We start from the raw sequence: 23,917 nt of genomic DNA on the forward strand, positions 1-23,917 counted from the left end.
CACACCCTCCTCACGTCTTGATCTGTGTGTCCAAAGCACCAGACGGGCGAACAGACGGCGAAGGAGCTACTGCAAAGGGCGAATCAATAATCTCACTCAGGCGACGAGACCATATCAGGAGGAGACTATCTTAGTCCCGTAGGTCAGAAGCGAAAAGACAGACACAGACAGAAGAGAAGCGTCACCAGCAGCACCACCAACACCGGCAACAGCATCATCCAACAGCAGCAATAGCACCACCACCACCACCACCATCATCATCATCCAACACCAACTATTTGCAAGGTATTATTACAGCCCAGCCTGGCCCCCGAGGCGAGGCCACCACCACGACCATCAACCACCACCCTTCTTCGCAGACTCGGTCGCCAAACCCCGGAGTCGATCGAACAAATCGCCGGGCTCGAGGTCGACGCAGAGACGCAGAGACGCAGGAGGAAGGGACGGGCAGACGCACCCCGGAAAACCACTCGTCACATTTATTGTTCCTTTTTTGGGGCGGACCATCGAATTCTGCAATATCCCTCCTCTCTGCCCCTCCAACCCTCCACCCCCTGTGTGCTCGCTCTTGTTTCATTCGTTGCGTCGCACGTTAGCTGAGGTACGGACGAGTTACCTGCTCGACGGCGCGATACTTGTTCCTGTGGGCGTTGGCTCCTGTACCGTACCTTGTGCTGGGTTATTGATACCAGTCCTTTTTTTTTTTTTTTTTTTTTTTTTTTTTTTTTTTTTTTCTCCTGGTTCAGTTGGTGAGGACAGGCGTTCATTTGTTGTCTCTTGGTGTAGTATTATTGCTGGCATCCATCCTGTTATTGCACTGGATTGGATCGCAGCTCACCTCACCTCACGCATCGCATCGTCCGACTCCCCGACTGTTCCAGGCCGTTTCCCCCCTCCTTCACCCGCACTCTCATCGACCCATTCATCATCTCTTCTTTTCTTTTTTCTTTTTTCCCTCTGCCTCTTGTTTTTTCCCCACGGGCTGCTTACTCCTTTCTGTGTGTTCTCTCTCTCTCGCCCATCACCCTCCCCTATTCCTCCAATCGAGGATCGGAGACTGCACATCAGGGCGTGTTGTCAGCCAGCAGGAACAAGCGGTCGCATTAGGGCCAGGATTCCCTCGACTCAGACTACGAGGCACAACAAGCACTGGCAGGACAGGAGACAGGAGGCTAGTCTCAGAAGTCAAGACAAGGAAGAGAAGAGAGCAAAGCAGGGCCAAAGGCGGCAGCAGGACGACAGCATCAGAGAGGCCATGTTCCAGCCTCAGCCCACGCCTTTTGCGTCGGGATTTCACGCACAACCGGCGCAGTTTCACAGCATCCACTCGGCACATGCACCACGAGGGCAGCAGCAGCTTCACACTTCTCAGGATGCAGGGGGATATGGCATGGGTGGCATGGGTGGCATGGGTGTAACGGGAGGAGGAGCTGGAGCAATGGGAGGAGGCGTTGGAATTGCAAGAGGAGGAGTATTAGGAGGAGGAGGAGACGGGATGGGAGGAGAGATGTCAGTGTACAGCTTCCACTCACCGACCCCGCTGGGAGTGGGCTCACCGTCGGGTGCGAGCTGCATTGGGATGGGCCTGGCGTCCGCTGGTCCCGAAGGCCACAGCATGGGCAACCCCCTGGCCCACAGCGGGCACGCACTGAACCACGGCAGCCCGGGGCCTGTACCGGATCAGGGACAGGGACATGGACATCATTATCGCCATCACCAGCAGCGGATGCACCACCAGCAGCAGCAGACGATGGGTGGTGGAATGGATCAGCGGTCGAATTCGCTATCTCTGGGCGTGGGCGGGGTGGAACTCCAGATGGAACAACAGCAGGGACGGCACCAAATGGAACCTGCAGCTGCAGCAGGTGCTGCAACCGCAGCGGGCGCGGGTGCTGGTGCGGGTGCGGGTGCTGGCGTCGTCGTTGGTGCAGCTGTCGCCGCGGTTAGTGCAGCCGCGCCGGTCGCTGTCACTGGAGTCCAGGTGTCTGTGCCGCAGCAGCAACATCAGCAGCAGCAACATCAGCAGCAGCAACAACCCGGACCTCGACCCCGACCTGGACCAGCTGGAGCCACGGCGGTAACAGCAGCAGCAGCTTCCCCTGCTGGAGGCAGCTTGTATTGTTCATCCCCCGCCAGCTACGGCGGCGGCCACAATCATCACCATCCTCCTCCTCACCCTGCTGCAGCTTTCCACCATAGCCCTGGCGCGTCTTCTGGCTCGGCCTCTGCCTCTGCCTCCACCACGCCGTCTTCCCGCTCCCATTCCCTCTCACACGCCCATTCCCACTCTCACTCCCACTCCCACTCCTCCTACAGCCACTCCAACCCCAATTCCCATTCCCACCTCCAGCACCACCACCACCACCACCACCAACAGCACCTCCAGCACCACCTCCCTGGAGCTCCCTCGTCCAGCTGCGACCCGGCCTCTTCCTTTTACAACTCCAACATCTCTTCTTCCTCAAACACAAACACCACCGCTTCCGCAAGCACCGCAAACTCCACGAGCACTCGTCCGTCCACCATGGAGCCCGGCGACCCTTCCGACCTCGCCGCCCAGGAAGCCGCCGCCCGGGATTACCAGCCACAGCTCCAGGTAAGCTCTAAGCTCCCATCCATCTCTCATCTGTTGTTCATTGTCTGTCTGTCGCAAACGAAGCTCGAGCTCACCTCACCTCACATCACCTCACCTCAGCCCAGCTTACCTCTGCTCTGGATCTGCGCTAACCACTTCCCCTCCCCGCCGATAGGGCCCATTAGTCGGCGACAAGATCACCAGCGACGCCATCACCGACGAGTACGCAAAGGCCGACGATGTCTACGTCGCAAAGACCATCGTGAGTCTCGACCCTACCCGTCCAGCTCCCCTTCCGAGAACCAAACACGCTGGACATTGTCTAACCTCGGCCCTCGTTGCCGCCCACTCTAGGCTCTTCCTCAGACGTATTCTCACTACCGACCCATCCAAGGCGACGGAAACTGCGGCTGGCGAGGTAAGTCACCCTTCGCCCTCGAACCGTCCCGTGCACCACCAACCTACCCCGCATTCCCAACTAGAGTCCTCGCACCAGCTTCCGTGATACGACCCCTCCGAAGCACGCCACGATAGCTGACTGACTGCCTCTCCCACAGCCGTCGGGTTCTCCTACTTTGAGCATCTCGCCAACAATGGCGACCAGGATCAGATCCTTGGCGAAATCGCCCGCATCACGAGCTTGAACCAGTACCTTCTCAACATCGGCGGCTACGATCGAATGCTCTTCGAGGACATGGTGGACGAGACCATTGCTCTGCTGAGAGACCTGGCAAACAGCGTTACGAACCCGCAATTGGCCCAGCAGATCGTCCTCCAGCGTTTCAACGACCAGGACGCCTCCAATGCCATCATCTATCACCTGCGACTTCTGGCCAGCTCCTGGCTGAAGGGCAACCCCGACGATTACGCCCCCTTCATTCCTGGCGAGACGGGTATCGCCGGCTACTGTGCCGAACTCGAGCGTCCCAACAGAGAGATTGAGCATCTCGGCCTCCAGCTGCTCGTCCAGGTCCTCCTCAAGCCTGTCAACATGGTCCTCGAGATTGCTTACCTTGATCGGAGTGCCGGGAGTCAGGTCAACAGCTACCGCATGCCCAGTGAGACCATGGGCCAGGATCCCGCCAACCTGGGCCCAATCATCTACCTCCTATACCGACCCGACCACTACGACATTCTGTACAAGTCTCCCCCGAACCCTGCGCCCTTGAACTTGCAGGTCAACCGCGCGACCTCCTTTTCTCACCGACAAGAAATCATGCCCGTCGCTCCCTCTCTGCACACCTTTGCCAATATGGACTACAGCCCCTTGGCAATGTTGCCCGGCTTTGGCGGCCCGCCATCCGGCCTGTCCTCGGGCCTGTCATCGCTGGGCTCGCCAACGTCTACCTCGCCAATGCCGGATGCTTACGATGCTACGCCGCAGTCCCCATGGATGACCACCCCCTACTCCGATCACATTCCGCAACAGCAGCAGCCCGTGCCCACCCCTCGTCCTCAGCCTCAATCCACGCCGCAGCCTCAACAGTCAGCCTCCACATCCGGCAAGTCATCACAGCCCGTGGACTATCAGCTGAGGTTTAGCCACCAGTGCTGGCATCTCAGCGGTTCCAGCTCCGCTCAGCCGTCTATGTTGTCTTCTCAGCCCAGTTTCCCAGAACCCAGCTTCACCACGGCCATGTTCAAGAATAGCCATTTCAACAAGGCCCACTATCAAAATCCCCATTTCCATCCAGAGGAGTGGACTCCCGATGATGAGGCACACGAGAGACTGCCTCCTGCCAAGAAGAAGGGACGGATCAAGTCGGAGCACTGAACTGTCACGATGGGATAACGGCACCATCATATCGTGACGCATGAGGCCGGGTCTTGGATAAGCCTCCTGTTCAGGGACGCAGAGGTGGAGACGAGCCTCTGTCGCAACACCCGGCGTTCTCAAATGCGAACGCGAGGCTTGACGAATGGACTCTGTGATGAGGCAGGCCGTTTTCGAACGCGAAATCAAGAGGTTTAAGAACAGTCATTTTGGTGGTCTGGCGATTGGCCAGGCATTTCTGCATTGTAGGAGGCTTAAAACTCGGCTCACTGGTTTACTGTGGCTTTAATCGTTTTACTTTCTCTACGGGGAATGGAATCATGACTTATGAAGAGGGGTTCATCTTCACGGCTTTGGCGGGACGGTTCAATCTTCAGGTTGATACTCATCATAGCATCGGCGTTGTTTCTAATTGGGCTGGTTGTGGTTGCATTTCCCTGCTTTCTTAATAATCTAGCAACGATTTTATGTGAACGCTGGTGACGTACTGTCCTGGTGTTCCACGACCAAGTTTGATGAAACAAAGCCCAAGGTCTACAGTGGCGGATGCGTTGGATTTGGTTCTCACTCCAAAGTTTCTGCATCCTGACAACTGTACACCATGGTGACCTACACTCCTTCTGCCTCCTTGTCGCATCAAGTCCAAGAACCAAAACCAAGAACCGACAGCCGCCACTGCGGCAACCCAGTGTTGATCCCGTCTGCGTTGCCCGCCGGCGGCGCATCTCGGGGTCTCGGCGCGAATGCCATCTCCTCGGGAAGAGAAGACCAATCAACCACCGTCCCTAGGAGTTTTGCTCCGCGCCTATGAGAACAGGCCATCGGGGCCAACCCACGAACCGGTGTGCTTCTGCACGCCCGCCGATCTCATGCAAGAATGCTTGAGCATTAACCGCAGCCTAGCACGGCTTATCCCCAACGTAGCTTGATTCGAGAGACTGATATATCCGTATATGTGGATGTGGATATAATATATATCTTATATCATGACATGCCATTCTGCGTGATGTAACAGCAGCCAAGGATCTCGGTACCGCCTATGATCGTCGGGAGCAGCCAAGGTTGCATTTCGATCGTTGTCATTCAGGGACAGCAGAGCCGGAAGGAATTCCGACGTCTTGCTCGGCAAAATTTCCAGTCTCTCTCTCCGTGGGCGGTGGCCAAAAACCAGAAAACAAGAAATGGGTATCATTGAAACGGGGACTTTTTGCACATGGCTCACCGGCAAATCCTTTTCCGGCCGGAAGTTCCATTCCAAAAACGCGGAAATGCCGACCTGAAGTCCCTCCCTTCGCTCTCGGCTCCGGAAACAAGCCTCCAAAGAGAAGAAACAACACGCAAAAGTCCCGGTCCGAACCGAGAGCCGCCGTGGATCACTGATAAGAGAGGTGAAGGGGACAGGCACACGACACGGCAGAGAGGTGTGGCGTGCCAGACCTGGGCAGCTCCGCTGCGGTGCTTCCAACGGAGCGGCCCAGACCATCTTTCGCATCCCGGCTCCCCCCCTTCACCTCGACTGCCGTGATGAGCACCGCATATTCCACGACAGTAACGCAATTGCCAGGGCCAATGCCGTCTGCGAACCTGCCAACGTGGGCTTTGCTTGTTCGCAGAGGTAAGGTAGAGCCAATGAGAGAAAAAAGCTGGTCAGGGGTGGGGGATCAGGCAAGTAGTTGATACACCGTCCCGTCGACGGCCGCGGCCCCCAACCGCCTCGCAAACTCCTCCACCCACCGCCTCGCATACCACTCCCTGCGCGCCCTCGCGTCGCCAGCAGCCGCCCACGCGTCCCATCTCGGCCCGACCTCGGCCTGCACGCTCGTGGCCGTCTTGCCCTCCAGCCCGCACGGCACGAACCTCGCCCAGGGGTTGGCGCGCTCGTCGCCGTCCACGACGACGTCGACGTTGAGCGCCGTGCCTAGGCCGGTGATGTGCCGGCGGAGGTGGACGCCCATGGCCGCGATCTTGCGCTCCTGGCCGTGCGCCCTGGCGCCTTCGGTCCAGACGCCCGGGTCTTCTTCGGAGAGGTATGTGGGGATGCCAGGCCCTGAAGGAGAGGAGGAGGCGAGGATCGCTTGGGTGGTTTCTTCGAGCAGGCGCGCGTACGAGCGGACCGTCTGGTGGGGGTAGTACGGGCTCCGCAGGTCGAGGATGGGCCAGAGGACGACTTGGCCGGGGCCGTGGTAGGTCGTCAGGCCGCCGCGGTCCGTTTCGATGACCGCGGGGGCGAAGTCTCGTATCATGCCGTCTTCGAGGGTTACGGAGAGCGGCCGGGTGAGGCGGGACAGCTGGTCTTCGCGCAGCGACTTTTGCCGTTTGCCGAGCGTGTAGGTTGGTGTCGGGGTGAAGGATACGACGAGGGGCGACGGGGCGCGGGGCGTCGGGGCGGATTTCCAGTCGAGAAAGGCCTGGCGCAGGGAGGCTTGGAAATCTGAAGCGGCTGTGTACGATGGGAATCCGGCGGCGTCGCGGGGGGAGGAGGAGGTCACGTGGATGTGGCGCACGGCGCTCGGCTCCCCGCCGTCGTCATCCGGGAAGACGAGCTTCGAGACGGGCTGCGAGGAGCTCCATCGTGTCTGCGTCTGCGTCTGCGTACGGCTTCGTCTTCGGTGGGAGAGGGTTCGCGTCGTGGAAGCGCAGACACGGCGAAGGGCGGTTCGCGGTGGTCCCATTGGCTTGCTGTACGTGCTGGTGCTGATTGGGCGAGCGTTGGATGGGAGGACGTAAGGCTGAGCAGGTGAGGTTTGGAATTCTCGTCCGAAAGCTTGAACAGAGAGTTTCGCGGAACGAGCCGGGGGGTTGAGGCGGCGAGCGATGTGGGCACTGACGGCGGCATCTTATCGATAGGCGTTGCAAACTAGATGCACGGGCCATGAGAGCCGCAGGGATTTGAATCCTTCGGGCTCGAGTGACATTCCTCCAGGCCCTGAGAGGAAGCAGGGCGGAAGTGGGTTGACTTGACGTAGGATTGCGTGAAGCAAACTATCAGACAAGGGGCGAATCTGTCCAAAGACTCTCAACGTTGATATGGAACTATAGAGAGATGAATTGGTTTCTACCCCAGGCAATACGGAAATCTTCACGTACTCCAGACCGCGGTGAACTTCGGTCTCGGCTCGAACATTCTTGACTTTACCTTGTATCCGAGGAGTACGATGTGTTGCAAAATGGGGATGATGATGGCTAATGTCCCACCGGAGCACTCCATCGGAACTGGCGATCAGTAACTCTTGCGCAAATTGCAGTTAATATAGTCAGAGTCATGCACCAGTTTGAGACAGCCGCACAGCCGTTTTTTTGTCAATATCTAGATGGAGTGCGCAACAGCAAATGATCACAGTTGCAAGTGACGGAGCATAGTCATCATTCAGGTAGAATAAAATAGTTTGATCTACTCAAAAATCAGACAGAGATCATCCTCTAGCTAGAAGAACACGCTCTTCGAGTCTTAACATAAAACCACTGTGTCGGTTTCGTGAGGTGCTTGGTCCAAGTAATAGAGTTCGCACTAACATCCATTCAGTTGAAAGTGCAATATCACAACACTCTACTTGTGGGTTGGTCTCAACGGCCTTTCAACACCCGAATGGCCTTGACTCGGGGACAATACGAATAGTTGCGAGGCGAACGAGGGTTCCATCTGGCTGTCTATCACAAAATAGGGGGACCTTACACAAAGTATAAAAGTAAGTTGGCCTGGCTTTCTTAGGGGAAGCTTGTCACTTGAATTACACCTTTTGTCTGTCCATCGCACAAGACCACGTTGCAGGCATCACTTTGTTTTCAACCATGCAATTCAACGGCCTTTTTCTTCTGGCCACGCTGCCGTTTTTGAGTGGATTAGTCGAGGCAGGATGCACCAATGTTGGCGGAGGCGTCGGAGGCAACCCCTTGAAATGCATGTCGTACGACGCACCCAGGAACGTCGGCTCCTCCGTCAATGGCCCGCTCAACTCTCTTACGATTTCACGAGTTGAGGACGACACCAAATTTCCCGATTGGAGGTTCTACACTTTCAAGAATAATATGAACTACGACATCAACTTTGCTGTCCAATTCTGGAATCCCAACACACAGCAGGTTAGTCGTGTGCTTTTGCCATCTCCTCTCTCCGGCAATGCTGACCCTTCTGCTAGAACAACTGGCAAACCTACACACTGTCACCTGACGAGAAGTGTGACGTGCACTTCCTTTCTACGCTGCAAAATTTCAAGCTGACTTGCTGAGATTACTGAGTGTCGAAAAGTCACCGGAGGCCGGTGATCTGCTTCAAAATGAGTTGTCTGTATGATATTGTCCAAGTAGAATAGAGTCTTTGACTCTCTAATTACAAAACTTCACGGCCTCCACACGATCAGAACATTTATGGCCCGGCGTTGCTCCACCAGGCTAGGTAATCAAAAGTGTTTGCTGAGAAAGCAAGCCCTGGCGCAACGGAGGCCAGATCAATTGCATAGGGCTCATGACATGCCTCACAATCCCCGTCTCGATTGGCTTCGGCTGCCCCGTTTTGAAACGTACCGTGATCTTGGCCAAAAAATGAATGCCATTTTGAATAACAGTTCAGAATTGCAATCATGTTGGTCTGAGGCACGGCACAGGTCAAGACGGTGTCCTACGGCAGGCTGCGGCTCACGATCACCTTCACAAGTGGAAAGACCTTCAATAAAAGGAATGTTGTACTGTATGACTTTGTTTACATCATGCTTAACCCGGGGTTACAATATTGGGGGTTCTTTAGCTGGAGGTGTACGAGCCTCGGAAACCACATACAGCCTGTAGTGCAATGTACAGTCTAGAGACCATATTGATGGGCGTCTATGGCTGCCATATCAACATTTTATTGTCTTGTACTTAATCCCAAGGTGACTATTCAAATCACGTTTGTTTTTAACTCAGCCACCTTTTCTCGAAGGCGAATGTGACTGGGTTGGAAGCCAAGACTTCCCAAAAGTCTAGAGTGTCTCCAAAGTGCTTCGATAGGCGATCCCGTCATGATTAGTCGCGCCACCTGCGGGTTGCCTCGCGGCTTCCTCAGAGGCTGAGTGAAGATCTGTGGGAAGCCTCAACTTCTCTTGTTTCCATGACCATTTGTAATAAATCATAGAAATATGGTGGCATCCTGCAGGCTGTACTGGCTGAAAGGAATTTTGGCCGGCACGCTTATGTGTGTGGTGTAACACACCAGGCTGTGACCCAAGACGGATGGCTGACGGCTGACCAAGTCTCGCCGGTTCGGTAATCCAATGGTCTAAATCTCTCCATGCAACCGGCTTCTCTCAGGTGAAATTCTATCTGTACACAGTATCACGGCTGGGAAAGGCGGCTTGATGCTGGAACTCTTACCAGTCTCCGTATCACGTTTCGCACACTGGGCAATGGTCAAAGTCCGAGTCACCCAGTTGACGCCAAACTTTAGGATGAAATCGATCATCTTAGATTATCAGGAAATGGATGCCTTCTACAAGGTGGGTGTAGTGGCTTGATCAGGCAACAGATGGAAGAAACTCAGCCGTCATGCAGGCTACACGTGATCGGAATCGAACAGGTCTTGACGCGACCAATAATATACTCTCAGCTGCTCTGGAAGTGGCGAGAAGATTTTAAGCAAAGCTCAATCATGGCTCACCGATGCATAAGCGTTGGTGATCTATACACGCGTAGAAAGGGAAGCGAACCACTCCAGCCGATCACTGCTACGCCCGCTCTTTGAATAAGTACTTAAATCGAGGAATCGGAACGTCTGGACAAACTGTTGCCACTGTTATGCCCATCAATTCCAAATAGCTCCGCTTCCCCCAACATGTCGCCTGCCAAGGAAAGGCCCGAAAACCCGGACTTGATCGTTGGCATTGACTTTGGTCTGACTGGTAAGCCTCCACTTTAAACCTTTGTAAGAAGAACCAAAAGAAAAGACGCACCTCACAACATGTTTCCCAAAAGCTATGGTTTATGTAGAAGAAGATGGATGAGTTAGCTAGGAATTGGGGTTGTCTAGGCACTGCCGTCTGAGGACAAAGTGGAGAGCTTAAAAACATGGCCAGATGAGTAGCTTTCTTTCCAATCTACTTCACATCTAGCGAAAGTTCAATTGACTCGGCCATATAGGTTTGGAAAATCAAGCTGGAAAAGTGCCCTCCCTTGTTGTGCTTGAAGGCACGGACAGGGAAGCGATTTGGGGTTTCTCAACTCGTAGATACGGCAACTCACCACGACATCTATTGTACTCACTCTTCAAGAAGCCCATAGGCAGGGGTGATGACTCTGCTGGCGACGATGCGAATGGCGGTAATCGACAAGATGAAGACAATCTGGACGGTCCTGCTGATCCAGACAAGATCGTGGACGAAGAGTTTGAATCCGATGAGGACACTATGAGCTTTCATAAAACCAAAGAGTGTCTCACACAGTATTTGGCGGATCTTTATGCGTAAATCAAGAAGAGGTTGTCGAGCAGACTGCCGAATGGGACTGAATGGCGGTCGATGAACGCCTGGTTCCTCTTCAGCTATCCAACGACATGGGGCCCCGCCGCGATCGAAAGATTCAGCAATATTGTCAATTCATCGAGCTTCGGCAGTGAGGAGGGCCATCGGGTCAATGCCTCGTACATGAACGAGGCCTAAGCCTCGATGACTTCGTTCGCCACTGAAGGTTCGAGACCAGCTCCAGGGAAGGTTGTTATCATCGCCGACATTGGTGGAGGTACCACTGACGTGAACATGTACCATGTCGACAAGGATGACGGGAAGAAAGTGACGCTTAAAGGAGAGATCAAGGCTTCTGGACAAGACTATGGCTCGGTTAATATCGACGCCAGGGTTGCGATAAGGCTCCGCGATCAAGTCAAGCACACTTTACTTGAAGGTAGCCCTGCCTTCAAAAGAATGACTTTGGCCGAACAAAAGCGTGTGGCCCACGAACAGACGTCGACGATCCTCAGGCGACACGGCTATGTTGCTACTAAGCATGGCGTCGATAAGGATTCGCCGGCAGATCTGGAGGAACGTTACCCACTCTCCCTCAGAAGCTCCGCAGCTCAAGTCGTAACTCTGAGGTTTGAGATATACGGAGCTCTCAAGAATGAATTCAGAAAGGAATACAAGAGCTCTGGGATCAGATCGAAGCACACTTGAAGAACCATGCTGTAGAAATCGTGGACCGATTGGTGCCCACAGGGGGGATAACCAATAAAGCTTTGGTACAAAATTGATTCGAAGAGAAAGTCAGCAAGGCCAAGAATATCGGAGAGATCACCTTTTTGCGAGAGCCAGAACTTGGCGTCAGCAAAGGACTAGTTCACGGCGCACTCGAATCGTACAAAAGAGACGATATCTGGGTGTACAGGGCCCTTGTTCATATGGCGTCGTTGTCTGCAAGTCAGGTACGCAAGTGGAAGCGAAGCAGAAACTCTTGGAAAAAGGCAAGATGGTCAGCTCAAGAAGTTTAAGAAGAAGCAGACAATCAGGTTCAAGTCGGGCAATAAAGCTAGCACAGCTCTGTGGCTGGTTCGATGTGATACCGACGGGGATGCGAACGGCATAACAAAAGTCGGCTGCCTTACTACGGGCTGGCCTGCCCCGATTGAGTGGGAGGTATGTGTTTCCAAATGTTGATATGTACTTGGGAGAAGGTTCGACCAGATTATAGTCGTCTAAGGGCTTGCTTGGGGTTCGGCGCGAAGGCTGAAGTTGAACTCGGTTTCGAATGCCGAACTGCTATCATCGCTTTCTGGTCTAAGGGAAAGCAGAAACACCGGCGTGTGTTCAATGAAGAATGGCATTCAGGGGCGGATCAAACGCCTCTAAGGAGACTGCCGAGCTTCATGAACCTTACAAAAATCGGAATAGGGATCGCAGGGTTGATCACGTTCATCATCGACACAGCGCTTGGGGGCGACGCCGGCGACGCCGGTGATGGTGACGCCGATAAACCGCAACGCGATGGCAAAGGCGGTCCCAAGAAGGGGAATGTTGAAGAAGAAGAAGGTGATAACGGTGCTGAGGAGGGTGGCGGACAATTTGACAGCTTCTAGGAAGCATAAGATACTGTATTTATCTCTTTCATCTAGTACAACGATTCGTAGCCTTACCGATTGACCTTGATATCATCATGCACGTCGGATGCCATGATTTCAAAGACTGATGGGGATTTGAGGAAGAGACGAAAAAAGGGTCCCGTTCGGCCCGTAAGCCATCAGGCATCCGAGGACGAACGGGTTTCCCATGCCGGACCGGACCAGGATGACCCGGCCGGCGCCCGGCACTCGGCTCCGGCCGTCTGGAGTTCAAAGATGCCAACTCGGAAGCACACCGTGGCACCAAACAAAAAGAGTCGTGTTTCGTGGCTGCTGCCGTCGAAACAGACCTTAGTGTGCTTCCAGCAGCACAGCGCTTGACTCAGCCAGTCATCATCACGACACACAAGACTGTCAATGACGCCCGTGGATTCGCTGTCAACACAATGTCTCACAACGGGCCAAGAATGCGCCATCTCCAAACCATCCATCATGATGACATGCACAGACTCGAACAGTAGATCATGTGTCATTGCAGACTTCCATAGTGCGCTGAGCCGACGCCGGCACGGCGCTATGTGGGTAGTCCGGTCTTGCCGGTCGATCTGGCGCTCGCCCGGAAGGGCACAAGTCCAGGGGTGATGTGTCTTATTTGTCACTACTCTTTCATACCTCCAGCTCAAAGCTGCGTCAATGTCTCCTCGAACCACCAATACCCGCGATGCCCGCGACCGAGGTAGCAGCGCATCTATCAGGATGCAAAGTGAAAGTCAGGTTCGTGTCACCCGGCCGGCCGGGACGACGGACGGGGCGACGCGAGTACAGGCAGCTCAGCCTCCATGTGCGAGCTGACAGCGACAGGTGAGAAATTTTGTGTTCTCACCACACCGCATCTGAGCCACGCTGGTACACCTCAAAGCCGCGCAATAAACCGAGGGGACGGCGCAATCTCGGGAGGCCGTTTTTGGTCAGGAAGCGCAGATTGCGGTAGTTGGCAGCGCGAACACCGCAGATCAGGCTCTAGTGGAAGGGTCCTGGAGAAGATCCCACCAACAAAACGACCAGGGGTGCTGCGAGTGCTGCGGTTGGCCTTGGAAGAGAAGGGCAGAAAGCAAGATGTTCTGTGCCGACGTGCATATTTTTCTGCTGCGAGACCCTGCGTCTGGTGCAGGTGATTAGCCTTCTGGCAGGGGATGTTTCGTCCCAGGGATGGGGTGGTTGATGGGATTATCCGTTCACCGCCAACCGTCCGCTTTGGCAGACGGAAGCTCGAGCACCTGCCTGAGCTGGAGGAAGAAGCAGGATGATGAGGTTGAAAGAGGCGGGAGCTCAGCAGCGGGAACAGACGAGACGTCCATCCGAACGCCAGCAAAACCTAGTCAGTCCCGGCCATCCCAATTGTCATGGACGACGACCTTATTTCGATGACCCATGGTGCCATGTCCAGAGCCTTGTCGCGAACGACTCGGTTTTAGCTCAAAGGTAGTGCTCACGCCGGAAACATCCAACGTGAACCTAAGGCCAGCTTCAAACGCACTTCTCCGAGGCGCCAGATGTGGTTGGCCCGTTGGAGGGGGGAAGAAGGCGGACGACAAGGACCCAGGCAAGGAGAAGAGAGCAAAAAAACAGTGTTGGTCCGCTTTGATCAGAGGATGACGTCGGGGCAGGGAAGATGGCTGGACCCGCTTGAGTATGGATGGTAGTGTGGTCCCTGCGCTGGCAGCAGCCATTGGTGTGGCAGCGACGGTGGTGCTGTCGTTGCCCAGCAGGGACCCGACTCCACGCTGGACTCTGTGGTGCGGTGGAGGCTGCACTGTTTGCGCCTGAAAGCTGACTGTGCCATGCCCCGTCCAGCAGGGCATTGCCCACAGTGTGGGCCCGGCAGTGGCTCGGTGGTGTCGTCATGGTCATGGTCGGGTCCACGATGCGCTGTCCGCCGGTGGGAAACCGCCAGTCGCGTTGGGTGCATCCCAGCACCGAAGCTGCCCACCTCAAGCTGCAAGCTAAGGTAACCTGGAAGGTACCTACCTCCACCTACCTACCATAGTACGAAGTACTCTGCACTAGCAGAGACCTAGGCAGTAAGGCTAGACCGAGGTGAAGCAGTGGGAAAGAGCAGAGAAACAAAACCAGCAGGGGGTTCCTTTCTCCCCGCTAGTTTGGCTTCGCATCCCGGCACACGTAACCTGGGCTGGCTTTGCATCATCTGATTACTCGCCCGTCATCCAATCCTCTTCTTCTCTCTTTTTTCTCTCCTATCCTCCAACATCTCGGTCTGGTCCCATTACTTCATCCAGCTGAAACACCTAGAAGCAGCAACATCCGGCTCGAATACAATACCACCCGATCATCCCTACCCATTCACACTCTGGGATCAACAGCATCTTCGGCCGAGAACGAGGGTCGCAATCACTTAGAAACACACGCAGCAACAAGAGACACAGAGCTGTCCTAGCTCCCCCCATCCGAACTGAAACATTCTCTGCGAATCCGGTGAGTACCCTCCCCTCCAGGCCAAGGCAAATCCGTGAATTACTCGTGTATGCCGGCTCCCCTACCCCCTCCCCCGTCCTCCCCAAGATCCACTCCATTGCGCAACATCGCCTAGCTCCCGTCAGGCAAAACATCCGCTGAGTACAAATCCCAGACCACCACCCTCGAAAACAGTCCTCCCCCAGCCATCGTAGAGCATCTACATCCTCAACAGAGATCATATCAAACAGCCGCAGCAATGGCAAAACGTGAGTCCTTCCTCCCTTGTCTTCCCCCCCCCCCCCCCCCCCCCCCCCCGCAATACCTCGCAATCCAACGACTAACACCCGTTCTAGAAGCCGGCCTTGGCCTAGCCTCCATCATCTTCCTGTCGGGGTCGATTGTTCTTTTGATGTTCGTCATTCTTTCTGGCGTCAAAAACACCGCACCCTTGAACAAAACCTACTTCCTCGAAGCCAACACGGCAGGCATTACCGGCGCCCGCGATGTGACGAGATGGACCTACTTCTACTACTGCAACGACCAGAACACCGGCTGTTGGGGTCCCTGGCCCGCCCCGGCCTTCGGCTGGGCCTGGAACCAAAACGCGGCCAACGTACCCTCCGCCCTCGAGGGCGGCCACGGTGGCGATACCACATCCACCGAATTTTTTTACCTGTGGCGCTTCGGCTGGGTCACCTACCTCATCGCCCTGTTCTTTACCGTCATCGCCTGGTTCGGCAGCTTCCTCGCTTGCTGCGGTAGACTCGGATCCGCGTTGGCCTTCATGGTATCAGCCGCCGCCTTATTCTTCCTCAGCATCGCCGTCTCTCTCATGACGTACGTTTCTCCCCTGCTCGGATCTTGAAGCAAGCATCACGCTAACTTTCTTTCTGCAGTGCCACCTTCGTTAAGGCCCGTAACGCATTCCGAGGCGCAGGCCGCGATGCCGAAATTGGCACCTACGCTTTCGGCTTCAGCTGGGGCGCCTGGGCGGCTCTGTTCATTGCGACTTTTCTCTTCTTTATCGGCATCCGCGGCGACAAGGGCCACAAGGGACCTAGCAGATTCAGCCGCAAGCGCAGCGTGCGCAGCCGCAGATCCTTCGACGTCAACTCCGGCCACCGTGTCAAGGAGGACTACAGCTAAATCATTCGCTGCATCGCCATCTTCCACGGGAAGCAGGACACCACTTACAAGACATTAAACCCTTACACAATGCAATACACAAAAACGAAAAACACACACGGACGAACCGAGATGGATCGTTCCCTTGGCACTGGAGTTTGGTATGGCGGGCAAGGGAAGTTTGCAGGACTGTTGATATCCAGAGCGCATGATGTACTTACGACTGTTTCTTCTTTTTTTTTGGCATTCCCGGCGGCGTTGAAAGTAACGCATCCACCCACCTACGTATTTTGGCTTGGCGCATAGGCATGCCCTGACTGAGCGAGGCTGTCCGCGGATAGTCAATGCTCAGTTTAATACAAGTAATGGTATCATTCAATGCTGACCTGGCAATACCACCATCTTGAAGAATTGCAACCTATGTTCGTAACTTTGATGAATAATTTTGATCCGTTTAATCATCCGCTTGACGTACGTATCGATACGCAATGATGGTAACTGTCGAATGTGAGTACTAGAACTTGATGAATCTGATACGTTGAAAATGTGAGGCCGGCGAGTTCCTTATTCCTGTCTTGAATTATTGTCAAAATACTCATGTTCCTTGTCCATATGGTACATACGGAAATCCTCATGACTGTGTGTTACAAGAATCAGCTCCATTGCCGCCACACCAACACCAGATTCTTCGCTCACATAATCGGTTTTGCGAATTCGTCATGGATACATATACACTCCACCAAATCTCCCATTCACAGCACGTACAAACGCACATGTCTCATCATTTCAGATACCGTGGTCTTTTTGTCTTTCTCATCTTACTATTCTTCTTGTCGTGTATAAACGTCATGAAACTTCCTCCCATCCCTTTCCAGTGATAACGAGAAGACCGCCCCGCCACATACAGACCCATTCTCCCATCATAAGCGTCGACTTTCGGGGCGGAAAGAGCAAAAATCAAAAGTAAATGCAGACCATGTCTGGAAGAACGCCGTCCATGTCGTATACTGGGCGACCAGAGTGCTGTAAGTGTTTTGCCGTTCGAAAAAGAGGAGGAAACGCGAGGGCAAAAGAGATTTCTCGTCAAACAAAGCAGACACTCCTTGCCAACCAGTGATATATGCTGATGATGCAAACGTAGAATACTTGGATTGAGGGTATGAAAACGAGAAAGAAAAAAAAATGGTTCCGTAGGGGGTTGGTGAATAGGAAGAAAAGGAAAAAAAGGCCAACAGAGGCCGGCTCGGTCAGCATGGGAATTTTGTGGAAATCATCAGCCTCCCCACCAACCGCTTGGGCTATTTTCTCCTCAGGCTTTTCTTACAACGACATCGTCGTCTATTCCAACCTGTTCTCCGAGCCCACCGCAGGGCTCGCGGTCGGGCTGACACTATCCAGCGGGGCGGCGTGAAGGGCGGGGCGTGACGCGGCACTGTGGTCGAGTCCTTTTCTCTTACGATCAAGCACCGACTTCACCCACTCCGCGACCTCTTCATCCTCGGTACCAGACGACAGCGAAATCTTGCCTACCGCGTCCGCAACAGCCTCTGCTTCTTCACCCTCTTCGGCCTCTTCGGTGATCGTCTCAATCTTGGACAAGGGCAGCATCCAAGGATGTTGGAGTAACATGGCATATGTCGGACGTTCCTTCGGCACCTTGTTCAGGCACTTCTTGACGAAATCGTGCGCAGTACTAGAGTATCCCTCTTCGGGGAGGCCTGGGGGCTCACCCTCAACGATGGCCTGAAAACGGTCAGTCTAAATCTGTAAAGGGGATGTGGAAAACTCACGCTTAGTTGACTGAAGATGGTTGACGATACCTCCGGCGGGTAGGGGTACCGTCCCATGGCGCACTCAATGATAGTCAAGCCCAGACTCCAAATGTCACTCTGTACACTGTATGTGCCGTCCGCGCCAGCAGCCATTCCTCCTCCTGATATCCGCTCAGGGGCCATGTAGCTCTGGCAGCCGATGTTCGTCTTGGCAATACTGGCAACAAGGTTTCCACTAACGCCGAAATCGCAAATCTTGACTTGGCCCCTGGTGTTGGCCAAGATATTCGTGGGCTTGACGTCGCGGTGAATGATGTTGTGCTCATCCTTCAAAGACTTCAGACCCATGACCGTCGAATACGTGATCTTGCGCAAGACGCCCTCGGGGATGCCGCCGGTATACAGCTTGTCGATGGAACCTCCATCCATATACTCTATACACATGTAGACGGCACCTTCCTGGAAGAATGCGCCGTAAAAGTCGATGATGTACGGCGAAATGCATTCGTGCAAGATGACAAGCTCCTTGAGGATCGTCGTGAACTTGGCCTCTTCAAGTTCTAACCTAATTTCCTTCATGGCCATGACTCTCCCAGTCGCTCCCTCTGACACCGACAGAGATGTCACTGCCGAGTCATCGCCCCGCACGGGCGAGGGATCTGAGTGCGATGTACTCAGATTGGCATGCTTGAATCCACTCAGGCCGGTTCCAAATCGGGGCGCTCGTGGCTTCGTATGCCTGACCTTGTAGACAGTGCCGTAGTTTCCCTTGCCAAGTTCGTCCATAACCTCTACCTCGTCTAATGAGATCGTGAAGGCTGTGCCGTTGGCAAAATTCACACCGGTCTTGGTAATGGTTGCGGCGCCATCGAACGTGATCCAGCCTTTTTCCGAGTCAATGTACTTTTTGAAATCGTCCATTTTTGATCCCTGCGTTCCATTCGTGGCACCTCCATTGGAACCTTGCATGTCTGACAGCTTCGGCGTCGGTGATGCTGGCGAGGGGCCTCCTCCCATGTCTGACAGCTTCATTTGGGGACGCCGCCTGTCGGCAAGCGATGGCTTCGTCTTGATAACGGGCGCGGAGCGAGGCATGCCTGCAGGTGAAGGTCGCACCATACCACCGGGCAGGCCGCCGGGCAAACCGCCGGGCAACTTCAAACCACCGGGGACGCCTCCAGACATGGAAAGACCGGGCGAGCCCTGCCGAGGCACGGGAGAAGCGGGGCTACCCGACATTGAGTTGGGAGGAGGATTCGTGCTGGCGGGCTTGCCCATTCGCTGAGCGTGCAGAGCGCGCGCCTTTGCCATGATGTCGTTCATAGCACCGCTGCCCATGCTTCCTGTCATGACTGAGGCGGTCGGCGGGGGTCGGCGTGCGTGGCTCAGCATACCGAGCGGTGTCGACGAGGGCGTCATGTTCTGGGGGTCGGAGACGGTTCGCAGCGAGGGGACGCGTTTGGGGATGTCGGACATGCTATCAGAGGGTGCCTCGAGCGGGGTGCTGGCCTCGGAGGAGTCGGCAGAACCGGGCGATGCGGGACTGCTGAGGCCATCTCGATCGACCAAGCCATCAGGAGTGGCCGGGAAGGAGTCGGGGGTGTTGATGTCTGCCATGACGAAATAGAGGCTATCCTCGAGGCGGTGACGAGGGTCACGATGGCGGGCAGACAACGTGGGGGAAAAGAGAGGGGGGGATGGTTGAAGTCGTCGGGGTGGTCCTACGGCGCAGGCAGCATGTGACGGATGAACACTGGAATCGTTCGCAGGAGAGAGTCAGCCGGGCGGTAGATAGGTGTTCGTAGTATCGTGATGTCGGCCGCGAGGGTCGCGAATTGGTATGGTGTCAACCGATCGCTCAGCAGTGAGCGGTGGCAAGAGATCGAAAAGTTGGGGGTAGTAGCGAGCTGCCGCGGGGTTCTAGACGCGGCGGTTTGGATAGTGTGGCCTGCTGCGCACTCGGGTCGGGGTTGCGACCGGGGCGGTGGCAAGGGCAAACTCTAAGTCGGGTCGAATTGCGATGGGACTGAGAATGCGCCGACGGGCTAGACCGGCCAGGCCGAGCAATTTGTTGGGGGGTCTCGTTGACTTTTTTGGTCAGTTCGATGACTGTGTTTCTTTTGTAAGCAAAAAATCCGGACGACCGAAGAAATATGGAAAGCAACGAGAGGTAAAAATGAAGAAAAGCAAACGGGAGGATGCTGAATGTGGAATGGGCGCACCTAAAAAGAACGAGAGACGGAGTGGGAAGAGAGAGTAGGGCGACGGACGGGGGTTCAAGGTGCAAGCAAGGTGGGGGGAAAAAAAAAAAGAAAAAAAAAAGGTGAGAGTCGGATGCAGAGGCAGAGGTAGACCAGAGACAGACCACAGAGAAGAGGCCGACAGTCAGGTTATGATGATTTCCCTCTACTAGGTAGGCAAAGGAAGCAGAGCCTGAAAAGAGACAATGGCGGGGAACAGAACTTAGACGAGCGAAATGGGTTCGAATTCGCAATGCAATTTTGGTGCAAACGTCACAAATGGCAGCCGCCGGGCAGGTATTGGATCCGTACTGAGCAGTGAGGTCGGTACAGTAGGTAGGTACCTCCCCTGCTGCCGCACTTTCCTCTAACCTGCAAGTAAGGTAAGGTACCTCCAAGTACCGCCAGCAACTTAAGAAAGTGCCAGGGTGCCGCAGGGCCCAGCCATTGGCTGATGCTTGCCGATGAGAGTCAAACACCGCAAGAGATACCCCGCAGTACCTGCCTTACCTCATGCTGCTTGCTGGGTGATGGGAGGTGCGCAGATGGAGAATGGGAAGGAGCGACACAGGAAGAGACTGAAAGTCCCTTCCCTCCCAGGAAAGACCCATACATGGGAACTGCTTGCCGCTGGGGCTTTGAGGACCCCAAATAAACTTCGAGGCAGGAAGGAAGCGTCTCCAATAGGTAGGGGGTTGGGCATGAATCGAACCATTGGGCAATGGGATATGGAGTTGGGTAGAGGAGGTAAGGCACAGGGCATGGGAAAGAGAGAGGCTCGAGTAATGACAATGTGATATCTCGACAAAAACCCCGGCAAAGCTGAAGAGAGGATGCGGCTCACCAACTAGATCTAGATGCTAGGCCGTCCGGCTCCAATGGAGTACCTAGGTGTGGACAGGACAGGATGCTCGGTAGGTATGGTAGTAGGTTCGGATCGGTGTCGGTAACCAAGCTCAACCAGTTCTGTGCGCAGAGACTGGGCCAAAGGTTGTGGTTGTGGTTGCGGGTGGTCGTGTGGGCAGTAGCAGTTCAGACGGGATCGGGATGGTCGTTGGGGGCGAACTAGCCGTTCATATATGGTGTCCGTAAAGGCCAGGGAAGATAACGTGTCCCTGGAAGACCCTTGAATTGTGGGATACAGCAAAAATAGATGATGATGGGGATGTTGATGCTGAAGAGGGAGAAACACGAGAGGTGTACCCTGCGCCTGATCAGGTTTGCTCTGGCAAAGATGGAAACGAGACGCAAGGCGATGCAGATATCATAATAATTCAATGACACCGACAGCCCGCCTCGACTTACCTGACGTTCTGCGTCCGGAGTATCGGTACATGTGCCCAGGCCGTTTAGCGGGTGCCGCTGCCACAATTTATTGGCAGCGGAGTACATGCACCAAGGTACACCCACGTCGTCTTTCTATCAAAGAGCTCCTCTCATGTCACTCGGCTGCTTCAGGTATCGAGAAGAAACAGTTCCATGCCATTCTTTCTTGGTGGGAACCCAGCCGGCTCTGTCAGGTCTACCCAATTATTACGCCGTCTTCCCTTCCAGTGCTATCCTCTTTTCAATAGTAAGTAGGGCTGGCAACATCTTTCGATTTTGCATTCATGCTCACAGACACGAAGTACCGTAGTAAGGTCCCGGGGTTGAGCTTGGGCGAAAAAGAAGCAAACACATTCTCCAAATGAAGCTTGACGAGCTCCAACTGTCCCAGACTCTGCTACATATTGCCATCCCAAACCCTGGACAACTTGCATATGCAACTCCCGCCCTTCGACCATCCGGTGCACCGCCACCTGCATCACCGCCCAGCCTGTCCAAGTTCACCCAGCGCCCATTCCAGGACGGTGGATGTTTGTGTCGTACTGCGACATTTCGGAGCCCACTCCTGCTTTCCCCTTCAATCATCCGCATATCACCAGTCAGTCAAGTCTCGCGCATGTTGACAGCACTGGAGTCTGGAGCAGCCACAACAAGGGCCCTGTCCATGGACCATACCTTGCTTTCACGTCCTTGACAGGCCTTCCACGTCCACGGGTCCTCCCTCCGTCGCACCAATCTCATCCGCCGGGACGCGCAGGCCCCTGGGGATATTGCGTACCGGCAGGCTGCTGGAAGGGACCACGGCAGGGACGTTGGCAAGATTTTCCACGCGCCACATCTCACATCTCAACGTGCATGCCCCAATGAAGCCCTCATCCTCCTCCACCCCTAGCACAGACGACAGCCAATACTTGGTAGTACTCTGCATCTGTACAGCGTTTCCTCAATAAATGTTGCTGGAAATAGCAACCGTCAGACTACGGCCCTCCGATTCGGCTGGTGATGTAACCTGGCCGCCGGGAGACGCCACTATTCCCATAAGGGGCAGAAAACAAGCAACAGCTATCCGGACCTTGGGGCGGGCATGTCTCGCCTTTGTCTAACACACACACACACACACACACATAGTTGGGTACGGCTGCGTGCTGCTCAACCCCACCAGGCACTTACAAATTCTTCTCTTCACTACCGGAGGAGGCTTACCTGATGAAGGCAGCAGAAACGATTGGCTGTTGGACACTGGAATAAGCCGAACCGAGGACGAGGGGAAACGAGGACGAGGTCGACGGACGGCTAGATTCGAGCATGGACGAGATGGAAGTAGAAGCATCCCCGTTTGGTGCCCATCGTCAATGTGTCCAAGCCCGCCAAACTACCGCGCCAAAGGCCCCAAAGAACGGGCCTGCGCATGGCAACTCGTCCTCCCTCGACCAGTAATCGGGCCATCGGGAGCTCGAGACAGCAACACTAGACTACGCAGAGGAAAGCTCCAGGCTTGATGGATCCTCTCCCCCAAGTTGGAGCTTTACCGTCGAAAGTACTTAGCGTGGCCCCCCTTCCAGCCCCCAACTCCAACCCCCAACCCCTGTCCCTCCGCTGCGTCAATCCGTCTCGCAATTCGCTGGACCAGCACCGATGACGTTGTTGACAGTCGGCGGGTTGGAGACGAAGGACGGAAAAAAATTGTGGCTTGACCCGAGAAACAAATTTCCCGCGAAAGCTCGCTTCATGGTATGGCGCCATGGGATCCATGGGACAGGCCGGCCGGTTGACAACGACGACGAACCGACAGGTGTCCAAAGCGCCCACCAGACTGTTGGAAAAAGTGAACCCCACTGACGTTATTCCTCCACGTTCGCTCCATTGGGGGAAGGGACCATGATGCTCTCTCGGGGCCGCTAGCCCCCAAGTGACTAGACCTCAACATATGGGACGATGCTATCACAAGGGAAGGCAGATTGATTTTGCATCATTGCTATGCATCGCACATTTTTGCATTTCTCCCCTCGACGGAACGGATATGCCTGGTGCTTCATGCTAATCTTCCCACCGCCTCGCCTTCAGCTCAATCAAGATCCCCAGAAAAAGACGACATCAACCTTACATAATCCAATCCAACGGTCCATTATCTTATCAGAACACCGGACGATCTCTTCCGCCTGACATCATTGCAACGTCTGGCTACCAACCGGCATCTGATCCGTAGTCGCTCGCATCCATCCGGTCAGGTTTCTTGCAGCTTCTAACGTCAACCTTCGTGTGGTATTTTATTTACAGCAACAAAGATCGCCTGCTGAACCTCAGGCAAGACCCCAGAGCTACTTGCTGCATGTTTCTCTCCAGCGGGTCGACCCCCCTTTGCCCTCCCAAAGCTTGCGAAACGGCTCAACCGGAGTGGCAGAGCTCCTGATCTTCGATCCGAATCTCCCATCACGACGGCCCCACGTCCGACAACACCATTCCCACCTCCTCGACCTCTGAAAGCCCATGATTGTCGTGATAGCCATAACGCACATGCAAACCAAAAGTTTCAAACATTCGCGAAAATAAGGGTCCCTGATGTCTTGCTCAGCCTCACACTGCCCAATGCCCATTAAACACAGGTCCCTTGCT

At 54.7% G+C, this 23,917-nt stretch overlaps 5 protein-coding genes across 5 annotated transcripts; 3 read left to right on the forward strand and 2 right to left on the reverse strand.

The window, feature by feature from the left end:
• Window positions 1-2,524: 2,524 nt before the first annotated feature.
• Otub1 (Ubiquitin thioesterase OTUB1) lies at window positions 2,525-4,349 on the forward strand (the record flags this gene model as incomplete). Its single annotated transcript, XM_037326829.1, has 4 exons — window positions 2,525-2,596; window positions 2,751-2,837; window positions 2,930-2,993; window positions 3,133-4,349. The coding sequence occupies 4 exons, from the start codon at window positions 2,525-2,527 to the stop codon at window positions 4,347-4,349; spliced, it is 1,440 nt and encodes a 479-aa protein (XP_037173890.1).
• A 1,661-nt stretch (window positions 4,350-6,010) lies between these two features.
• CGCA056_v011584 (putative octanoyltransferase) lies at window positions 6,011-7,021 on the reverse strand (the record flags this gene model as incomplete). Its single annotated transcript, XM_037326830.1, has 1 exon — window positions 6,011-7,021. The coding sequence occupies one exon, from the start codon at window positions 7,019-7,021 to the stop codon at window positions 6,011-6,013; it is 1,011 nt and encodes a 336-aa protein (XP_037173891.1).
• Window positions 7,022-8,138: 1,117 nt separating this feature from the next.
• CGCA056_v011585 (uncharacterized protein) lies at window positions 8,139-8,575 on the forward strand (the record flags this gene model as incomplete). The annotated part of the gene is made up of 2 exons (XM_037326831.1): window positions 8,139-8,429; window positions 8,486-8,575. The coding sequence occupies 2 exons, from the start codon at window positions 8,139-8,141 to the stop codon at window positions 8,573-8,575; spliced, it is 381 nt and encodes a 126-aa protein (XP_037173992.1).
• Window positions 8,576-15,097: 6,522 nt separating this feature from the next.
• SUR7 lies at window positions 15,098-15,987 on the forward strand (the record flags this gene model as incomplete). Its single annotated transcript, XM_037326832.1, has 3 exons — window positions 15,098-15,107; window positions 15,195-15,678; window positions 15,738-15,987. The coding sequence occupies 3 exons, from the start codon at window positions 15,098-15,100 to the stop codon at window positions 15,985-15,987; spliced, it is 744 nt and encodes a 247-aa protein (XP_037173892.1).
• Window positions 15,988-17,304: 1,317 nt separating this feature from the next.
• On the reverse strand, window positions 17,305-19,355 carry wis1 (Protein kinase wis1; the record flags this gene model as incomplete). The annotated part of the gene is made up of 2 exons (XM_037326833.1): window positions 17,305-17,709; window positions 17,757-19,355. The coding sequence occupies 2 exons, from the start codon at window positions 19,353-19,355 to the stop codon at window positions 17,305-17,307; spliced, it is 2,004 nt and encodes a 667-aa protein (XP_037173798.1).
• Window positions 19,356-23,917: the final 4,562 nt, after the last annotated feature.

This window comes from Colletotrichum aenigma (assembly GCF_013390185.1).
Source record: "Colletotrichum aenigma strain Cg56 chromosome Unknown KSG_Cg56_contig08, whole genome shotgun sequence".
In the NCBI taxonomy this organism is placed as follows: Eukaryota; Fungi; Ascomycota; class Sordariomycetes; order Glomerellales; family Glomerellaceae; genus Colletotrichum; species Colletotrichum aenigma.